General features: G+C 44.6%; 1 protein-coding gene across 1 annotated transcript; it reads left to right on the top strand.

The window, feature by feature from the left end:
- The first annotated feature begins 809 nt into the window (after nucleotides 1-809).
- CISD2 (CDGSH iron sulfur domain 2) lies at nucleotides 810-9,528 on the top strand. Its single transcript, XM_040966950.1, has 3 exons — nucleotides 810-971; nucleotides 7,328-7,542; nucleotides 8,787-9,528. The coding sequence occupies exons 1-3, from the start codon at nucleotides 869-871 to the stop codon at nucleotides 8,874-8,876; spliced, it is 408 nt and encodes a 135-aa protein (XP_040822884.1). The 5' UTR covers nucleotides 810-868; the 3' UTR covers nucleotides 8,877-9,528.
- The last annotated feature ends 528 nt before the right edge of the window (nucleotides 9,529-10,056 follow it).

A 10,056-nucleotide genomic window follows, 5' to 3' on the forward strand; every position in this document is an offset into this window, starting at 1 on the left:
ACTGCTTTTAAACGCCTTTTCCCCCCTTTTCACTTTAAAATAAACATATCAAAGGAAAGTAAAAAATAGTACCTTCCCTCCGCCCCCGTTTGTCGGCAAATGTGTTAAGCAGAGGCCTGTAACAAAGGTCTAACAAAGAGATATGGAAACTCTGCAAGCAGCAACTGCATTACTTGGGGTATCCTGGCTGCAGCCAAAAGGTGCAAAGTCGTGACAAAGAATGTGTCTCAAGGGACTAAGTTTGTCTCTTTTAACCGTTCAAATCTTTATACGTTAGTAAATGAAAACTTTTAAACTTTAGGTTTTAATAGCAACCTTACAAGCTAGAGAAAACTCCAAGGCTTCATGTTCATTTCCGAATTGCCAAGAAGACTTGGCTCATGCTGCAAAGAACTGACCTAAGGACGGCCAATTCCCCGATCCTTGCCTGAGCGCCTGACCTGGCGGGGCAGGCTCGCCCCAAGCTGCCAAGGCGCAGAGCTGTAAGCAGCGTCTTAGGGCGTGAGATCGGGGCTCTCGGTGCCATGGGGGTCACCCTAGGTGAGGAGGCAAACCCAGGACCAGCACCACACCTGGTGAGACCAGCAGCACCAAGCAGAGAACGCCGGGTAGACGGACTCGCCCGCCGGCCCCCAAGACCAGAAGTCCGAGGAGGCCCACAGACTCCGGGCCAGGCCTGCCGCGGCGGCGCGCGCGTGCGCACGTGACTGGCCCCAGCCAATGGGCGGCGGGCGGCTCCGTCCCCGCCCCCCCGGCGCCCCGCCCGTCGCGGCCCCCGAGGACCCGGCTGCCCGCCGGCCGCCTCGGCGTTCTGCGCAGGCGCAGCGCCCGCCGGGGCCGGGCAGAGGAAGCGACGCCGCCAGCCAGGATGGTGCTGGAGAGCGTGGCCCGCATCGTGAAGGTGCAGCTCCCCGCGTACCTGAAGCGGCTCCCCGTCCCGGAGAGCATTACCGGGTTCGCTCGGCTCACAGGTAACCCTCCTACCCACGTTTGCACCCTCGCCCCCCGAGCGATGGTTATAAAAACCCCGGGTCGCGGGGGCGGGCGGAGCTGGGCGCGTGGCGCGTGACCCGCGGCCTCTCGGGGCTGGACGGCGCGGCCCGCGGGGCTGGTCGCCCTCGGGTTGCGTCCCGGGTGTCTGCGGAGGACACAGCATTTCTTCTTCTTCTTCTTTTTTTTTTTTTTTTTTGCGGAGACGTTGCTGAGTTGGGCGCCGGCCAGCCTCTTTGGTCTCCTGACCTGCTTATCGCCCACTGCAGCGTCCCGTTTTTTTTAATGCACTGGAAGCTGTTGTCAGAGACTCCGGCGTTGGCAGCCCTCAGCTCTAGATTGGGAGTGCATTAGGTGGCTGTTGTATTTACAGACTTTACGAAGTGGTATCCGTTTGTGCAGGTCAGGGTCGACCTGCCGTGGGGGCAGCTGAGGTCAGCAGCAGCTGCAGCAAGGATGCCTCAGCCAGAACGCGTGCCAAGGCTGCGCCGTGGAGTCCAGTCTTTGAAAAGGACGGTTAATGAGCATCTGTAACACTGTCTACTCAGGGTTCTTGTTTTATACAATAAAACAATATCTTTGCATCTAGAGGTTATGGATCTGCACAAGGCAGCCAATACTGGGAAGGACTGCGTTGGGTTGGGAGCATTTCCAGTGTCAGGGAGGCCTTCGGAAACTGTGCATGGCGAGTAAGCTGGCAGACATGCAGCTTGTATCGGGATATTAAAACCTATTAGAATGTGTGCTACTAGATTCAGTGGCAGGATGGCTTTAGAACAGTTTACTGTACTTGAAGTTCCCTATGGTCAACAAATATTTAATCCCTGTTAAAGACTATGAACAGATCTAAAAACACTTTAAGATCTTCCAGGCCCGGTGTGGTCATCAGACAGAAGATCTTCCTCTCTGTCTCTCCTCCTCTTTCTATATCTGCCTTTCCAATAAAAATAAATATATCTTAAAAAAAAATCTTTCGTCCAATGATTCACTCCCCAAGTGAACGCAACAGCCAGAGCTGAGCTGATCCGAAGCCAGGAGCCAGGAGCTTCTTTCACATCTCCCATGCGGGTGCAGAGTCCCAAGGCTTTGGGATGCCCTTGACTGCTTTCCCAGGCCACAAGCAGGGAGTTGGATGGGAAGCAGGGCTACCAGGACACAAACTGGCACCTATATGGGATTCTGGCATGTGTAAGGCTAGGACTTTAGCTGCTAGGCCACCATGCTGGGCCCCATTTCCATCTTAAAAATAAACAATAACTTTTTCTTTGAAGAAATGTTTAGTGTGAGGACTGATTGTCACAAATGACAGCTGTTCTGTAACTCAAGTATGGTTCATAGTGTGTGCAAGCCATCGCTGTTCCTGACACGGAGTCTCCTGTGGGGACTGCTCTGTGAGACTGGCACCGAGGCTGCAGTGCTCCTGGAGTCCTAAGGAGGACGTCCCTCTGGAATAGATAGCCTTCCTGGTCACAGTGGACTTTCTTGAATGAGCTGCTTGTGAAATTGACAGTAGACTTCTGAAATACAAGCCAGTAGGACAACACTTTACCAGTGAGTTGAAAAGCATAGGAGGCCGAAAAATGTTTTTGTGGAAATGAGACTGAAAAGGTTCTATAGCTCACAATGTTGGCTATATTTCCTTCCTTTTTTAGACTAGTTTTTTTTTTCCCTAAAGCAGTGAACTCTCACGATCGCTACATTCTTACAAATCCATCCAGGTTTTTCATTACCATACAGTACTTCAGTGTATTTCTTATCTATCAGAAACAACTTATTTCTGTTTATGTCATCTTTTGAAGAGTCAGCCTTCTAAGATGGGTTAGTGAGCTCTTTGGAAGTGTAGTGTATTCTAATACTTGACCTCTGAAAAAACGTTCCCCATCGTCATATAAACTTTAAAATAGAACGGAGCGACAGACGCCTCCCTACTCCAGAGTCAGGAAGCAGGGTGTTTGTGGATGTACAGTGTAGTTAGCAACGTTGCCAGTTTGAATTAGTTTGCTTCTTTTAAAGATGAAGCAACCCCAGGACAGACTTTAACATCTTTTGCAGAATAACACAGACGTGTCAGAACTGACTGTGTAACGTTATTAACATTGTCCATCCAGAAACAAGAATTATCCATCTGAAATAGGAATTCAGAAATGGGACAGAATTGGAAAACAGGCAGGTACTGGAAGTAACCCCAGTGTCTGCCAGCCAGGGACTAGATAAACACATGATATATTCATAATACAATACTGGTCTGCTAAATCTCAGAAGCTTTATGCTTAATGGAAGAAGCTTTCATGACTAAGATCAGTAGAGAGGGAGGAATAGACTAGAAAGGGGCAGGAAAATACTTTGTAATTATTATTATTTTTTAAAGATTTATTTATTTTGGATTCCGGTGTGGTAGCGTAGTGGCTAAAGTCTTCACCTTGCACACACTGGGATCCCATATGGGCGCTAGTTCTAAACCCAAAGGCCCAGCTTCCCATCCAGCTCCCTGCTTGTGGCCTGGGAAAGCAGTCGAGGACAGCCCAAAGCTTTGGGACCCTGCACCCGCGTGGGAGAGCCGGGAGAGGCTCCTGGCTTCGGATCGGCATAGCATCGGCTGTTGCGCTCACTTGGGGAGTGAATCATCGGACAGAAGATCTTCCGATGAAATCAGAGTGGAGGAGCTGGGGCTTGAACTTGGCATTCTGGTGTTGGGTGTGAGTGTCCCAAAAGACCATTTGGTCTCAGTGTCAAATACTCAATATGTAATCTTTAGCAAAATTGTCCAAATTATATAAAATAGAATTCCTCCTTGACATCCATGTGTGTCCACGTGTACATTAAAGTTTTTTTATAGAGACTAATGCCGTAGTGGAGCACATCAGGCTGCTACCTGCAGCAACAGTATCCCATCTGGGCCCAGGTTCAAGTCCCCTGGCTGGTCCTCTGTCAGTCCAGCTCCCTGCTTGTGGCCTGGGAAAGAGCAAAGGATGGCCCAAGTGCTTGGCCCTGCACTGTGCGGGAGACTCAGAGGAAGCGCCTGGTTGCAGAGAGCCCTGGCTCTGACCATTGGCACCATATGGAGAGTGAATGAGTGGCTTGAAGATCTGTCTCTCCCTCTCTGTGTAACTCAGCCTTGAAATTAAAAAAAAAAAAAACCTCTGCTTTTACGCTTTTATTGTTGAAGTTTTATAAATATTTTTCAATGATTCCTTTTTTTTTTTTTTTAGTGGGAAAACAGAGTGAGTGCTTCTGGTTCACTCCTCAGATGCCTTGGAGCCAGGCATGCATTCCAGGTTTTGGCTCTGAGTAGCAGGAATGCAGTTACTGGGAACCTAATTACCTGAACCCTCACTGTTGCCTGCCTGCCTGCCTGCCTGTCCACCTGCCTGCCCGCCTGCCTGTCCACCTGCCTGCCTGCCTGCCCACCTGCCTGCCTGTCTACCTCTCTGCCTGCTTGTCCGCCTGCCTGCCTCCCTGCCCACTCTCCCACATGCCCACTCACCTGCCTGCCTCCCTGCCCGCCCCCATATGCCCGCTCACCTGCCTGCCTGCCTCCTTGCATGCCTGTCCACCTGCCTGCCTGCCAGGGTCTGTATGCTGGGAACTGCCATCAGTAGCTGTTATAGGAGTTGGTGTCTCAACTGCAAGTGGTGTGCTTGTCTCTGTTTATATGTCTTGATGAGGAATAGCTGGTGGTTGTGGTTAGACTATTTCATGTTGTGAAAGATTGAATTAGCCCTCTCATAAATCCATTTATTTTAAGGAGTTTTTATTGGAAAGTCAGATACACAGAGAAGCTAGAAAGGAAGAACTTGTGTCCATTGATTCACTCCTGAAGTGGTTGCAGTAGCCGCAGTGGCTGGAACTGAGCAGATCTGAAGCCAGGAACCAGGAGCTTCTTCCAGGTCCCCCGTGCAGGTGCAGGGTCCCAAGGCTTTGAGTTGTTTTCTACTGCTTTTCCAGGCCATAAGCAGGGAGCTAGATGGGAACTGGTGACTCTGCGTTTAGAACTGGCACTCATATGGGATCCCAGCATGTGCAAGGCAAGGACCTTAGCCACTAGGCTACCACGCTGGGCCCTTAAGGAGATTTTTTTTTTTTCAATGTTTTCAAACCTTTCAGATAATGTTAAAATTTCGTCCTACTCAGATTGGGTTTAAGGGTCCTGGTTTTAACCTGGCCCAGCTTGGCCATTCTGGTCATTTGGGGAATGAATCAGCAGATGGAAGACATGTCAGTCTGTGGGGGTGAGTGTGTGTGTGTGTGTGTGTGTGTGTGTGTGTGTGTGTCTAATTCTGTCTTTCAAGTAAATAACCCTAACACCACCAACTCAGGTCATAATTCATTTACTAACTTAAAAAGGGTTGGTGTCAAGGTCCCAAGTATGTGGGCCACCCCTGCTGCTTCTTGGGGAGCTGGATTGAAAGTGGAGCAGCCAGGAGTCAAACCAGCAGCCCTATGGGATGCTGGCATTGCATGCAGTAGCTTAACACATTACACCACAACACCAGCTGCTTATAGTCTTATCTTTCAAAGACATGTTTAGGTGCTGAATTTGGCTTATTTGAGCAAAAGTTAATCACTTCTTCCTGTGTGCTGCTTACATGATTGCGGTGCTGCATTATTCTGTAAGCTGTGGGTCTGTATTCTTTGTGATGGGGGTTTTTATGGCTTTTGTACCAGTCACATCATTTGGCTTTTGTCATGGAGATTTTATAGTCTTTGAAGGCACTGAAAGTTTTTCTTAATGATTTTTAAATAGTCTTCCTGTATCTTGACTTATGTGTTTATTATCATTCATGAACCATGAACAAAGGTAAGTCTACATCTCAAAGGAGTTATCTCAAATGTCAGTTGACTGGAGTCCAAACAGTTCATCTGGAATTTACTGGTCTTAGTTCATGTAGGCCTTTGTGAAAGGGATGGGCACTGACCCATTTCCTCAGTGAGGCGGGAAGTATGTCCACGCTGCTTCAAGGTGCAGCACAACAGCTTGCTTTTGAATGGCGCTCTGCAGATTTTACCCAGAGGCTTCCTGCTTCAGTCACTTATTCCTCTAAGAGGCCTGTGGTGTTGGAAGCTTTTTCACATGCGTTCTTTATGCCTGGGAACTTTTACTTAAGTCTTTGGTGATATAACTTCATTCTTTTGGTGTCCACTAAAAAGGTGGGTTTTGTTTTGTTTTAAGAAACATTCCCTGATCCTTTTACCTAACTTAGCATCCAACCTACTGTTCCTCGCTAGGTTAACAATTTTTTTTTCTTACACCAGTGTCTTTATTTCCTTCAAAGGAGACTGTGTAGTTACCTTTGCTTGTTTGTTACTGCCTGGCTCTTCTGCCAGTGTGCCTTAAGACAGCAGGCATGTCAGCTGTCTGCCCAGCTGCCTGGCTGTTGGACATGTCTGGAGTTGGATGGTGACTCCAAAATAGGAGCAAATGATTGTTATTCCTGTTTTATGGATAAAACAAACCTGACTCCTCAGGATATGAAAAGTTGGATTTATACCACAGATAAACTGGAAATTACGTGTTCACTGAAACCCTGTTGTGTACCAGGCACTGCACCTTGGGTACATGGAGACAAATAAGATAGCAGCACGAGCATGTGTACAATAATCATTCTGAGCATGATACATGTTCGTGAAAGAATAATAAAAATGTGCTGTGTGGGCCCGGCGCGGTGGCGCAAGTGGTTAAGTCCTCGCCTTGCACGCCCGGGATCCCATATGGGCGCCGGTTGTATCCCGGCAGCCCCGCTTCCCTTCCAGCTCCCTGCCTGTGGCCCGGGAAAGCAGTCGAGGACGGCCCAAAGCTTTGGGACCCTGCACCCGCGTGGGAGACCTGGAAGAGGCTCCTGGCTTCGGATCGGATCGGCATAGCATCGACCATTGTGCTCACTTGGGGAGTGAATCATCGGACGGAAGATCTTCCTCTCTGTCTCTCCTCTCTGTATATCTGCCTTTCCAATAAAAAAAAAATAATAAAAATAAATCTTTAAAAAAAAAAGAAAGTCAGAATGTTTTCTAAGCCTCATAAAATACATCACACATTGGATTATACTGACGGTGATCATGCTTCTTAAGAAAAAAGCAACAACAAACACAAACATACCTATTGAGGACGACGAGATAGGATGTTTGAAATAGAATTTCTTTCTGAGAATTTAGTTTTCTACTTTTTTATGTCTCATGTTAGCTTATAAGGTAAGGTGGCTGGGCTGAGCTTGCTTAGTTTCATAGAGCAAATAAATATGAAATTAATACATGAAATAACATGAAAATAAGTTTGTGAATAAATGTGAATGTGCCTTTTTTACCACAGCTTACAGACCCTGACAAGCCTTCATATGTTCAGTTTCAGAATGGCTTCGGCTGCTGCCTTTCCTTGGGGTACTCGCACTACTTGGCTACCTTGCAGTTCGGCCATTTTTTCCTAAGAAAAAACAACAGAAGGACAGCTTGATTAATCTCAAAATACAAAAGGAAAATCCGAAAGTGGTGAATGAAATAAATATTGAAGATCTGTGCCTAACAAAGGCAGCTTACTGTCGATGCTGGCGTTCTAAGACGGTAAGAATTCTGTTTCTATGTACACTAACATACTATGCAGTTATATTTGCTTCCGCATTAATTCCGCAGATGGAGGGTTCTGGGAGATGATGTTTTCATATTGTTCATATTGTTCTTTTTTTTGGAAGTTCATATGCTTGAATTAGTTTGCATTTTGTGATTGATACCACATCCCTAAAATGTGATTGAGGTAGCAAGGAAGGCTGGAGACAGCTGCTCTCACCCTACTCAGAGTTTGTCTCAAGTAGCGTGTATTTTAAAATGTGCTTATTTTTTGAGAGAGGGTGTAAAGTTGAGTGGGAAAGGGCTGAAGCTATCAAATCAATGAACAGTGCCAGTGTGGGCTGAGCCTGTTACTTAATTTTTAGCCTCTAATCTTCAGGTTTTTGTTTTTAATCTGCTACTGTATCAACAATGCAGAAATTCTTGGGGTCTTGGCTGAGTTGAGCAATGTAAAATGCCTTGCACAATGGGAGCTAGTAAATGGTGGCTGTCATTATAACTGATTTTTAGGGAGAAAGGAGCCCAAGGAGGAGAGCTCTTACTGGAGGTAGTTGAGGAAGTCTGTGTGTTACATTGATTATACCTTAAAGCTATAACTACAGCATCCTTTGGAACAGGAAATTTAGAACCATTATACTACAAATGGTGGGATCTTAGAAAACCATGACAAATCATATTGTTAAAGAATATCTAATGACCTGAGATTTCTGATGCTGTAAAAGTAAGAAAAGCATGTTCTAGTATGAGATTTTAGTTTTAAAACATGAATGTATGAAATACATGGGGAAAACATAACAAAATGTTGATTTATGTATGTCTGGATGGGTTATAAGTGAAATTTTAAATTTTTCCAAAACTGTTAGAATATCAATTTTATAGTAGGAAAATTTAAAATAATCAATGGTTTACATTCCATTGTTTCTGCAAATAGGTTGAATTGTATGTAAAAGTAATACAGATTAGAGACTAGTAACTTTTCTTGATTTCTTTTTAACTTATTTTAGTCATTCATATGGAATCATCATTGTTTTTACTTAAAATCTAAGTCAAATAGTAAATTAACTTTGAATTGTTACATTTGTTGTGGTGTGGGAATATGACTAAGATATGTCTCTTATAGAGGAAGGGGTTCTGATGAATTGTTTTTTGTAAGCACTTGATGCTTTGTGAGAGCCAAGAAATATTTCTACTTAAGTGAAACATATTTTAAAGTAACACTTGAATTCTTTTTTTCTTTTTAGTTTCCTGCGTGTGATGGCTCACATAATAAACACAATGAATTGACAGGAGATAATGTGGGTCCACTGATACTGAAGAAGAAGGAAGTATGATAGCAGTGGATTAGGATTGAAATCTGTTGTGTGCTGTTGAGTCTTACAATGGTATTTTCTCATTCTTTGTGTATAGAAGATATGAAATGGTGGTCTTAATTTTCACTACTGGTTGAATAATTATTTCTGCCAATTTTCTTGCTACACTAGTATTTATATTTGATACTTTATATTTCAGTCATTTATGTAGACATAAAATTGTCAGACCTGATTCTGACTTCCAAGAATTTATGTATTTTTCAACAATAAAATCAACATTTCTGATCTTAATTACCTGAAAGAAATCTAAATACTGGCAGGGAGTCCAAAGCTATTTCTTTGAATATCAGTGTTTTCAAAATAATGTTGCTTCAGTAATTTTTCCCTGTATTCTGTTAAATATATTATTTTTCATACTGCTTTTGTTTTGGTCATTTAAAGTGCTTATAATTTTACTTTTTGGTCTTTCGCACTCCATTCTTTTTGGATTAGGTCAAGTGCTACCATTGAATTATTTCAGTGTTCACTAAGATATATTCTGCTTTATAGAGTACTATTTAACATGAATATCCTAATTTCAAAAGAAGAAAACTGGATATAGAAAGGTCCATTATATATATTTGCATTATAAAAGACTGTTTACAAAAGGCTTATTTGTGTCTGTTAACATAGATTGTGTGTGTATGTATTTTTATATTTTTAAACATTACATAGTTGAGAGGGATTCACGCCCACGTGGGCCTCTGATTAGGGTGGGAGGTTCGGGTAGGGAAGAAGGTAGGTGGAACAAATTTTTTTTTTTTCTCCTGTGTCTGCAGGGGAGGAGGGGCAGGAGTTATTTCTTGTCAAACTACATCGGCACTTAAGGATGGGGACAGACATTTGATGGTGCCTTAGTGACCCTGATGTGGGGAAGAGTATTCTGAGGTTTTGGTAGTTCTTAGAAGTTGTTTCATTGCTGCAGGGTTGAGAAAGTCTTTCCAAGGTCTTACTGGTTGACAAAGTCCACAGACCTAGGAACATGCTGCAAAGCTTGTCCAGTAGAATTGTCCAACTTGTTCTGTTTTCCATCTTCTGATGAGGCATTCGTCATCCTCTGCTGCCCTAGATGAGCTGGCTGTCATGGCCCCTGAGTGCATCCAGGCATACTGTCTACCACATAGGCATTGGCAGCTGAGGAGGCCTAGGCCCAGTACATGCA

This window comes from Ochotona curzoniae, unplaced genomic scaffold (genome assembly GCF_017591425.1).
Source record: "Ochotona curzoniae isolate NIBS_2020 unplaced genomic scaffold, NIBS_Ocur_1.0 scaffold_4506, whole genome shotgun sequence".
NCBI lineage: Eukaryota > Metazoa > Chordata > Mammalia > Lagomorpha > Ochotonidae > Ochotona > Ochotona curzoniae.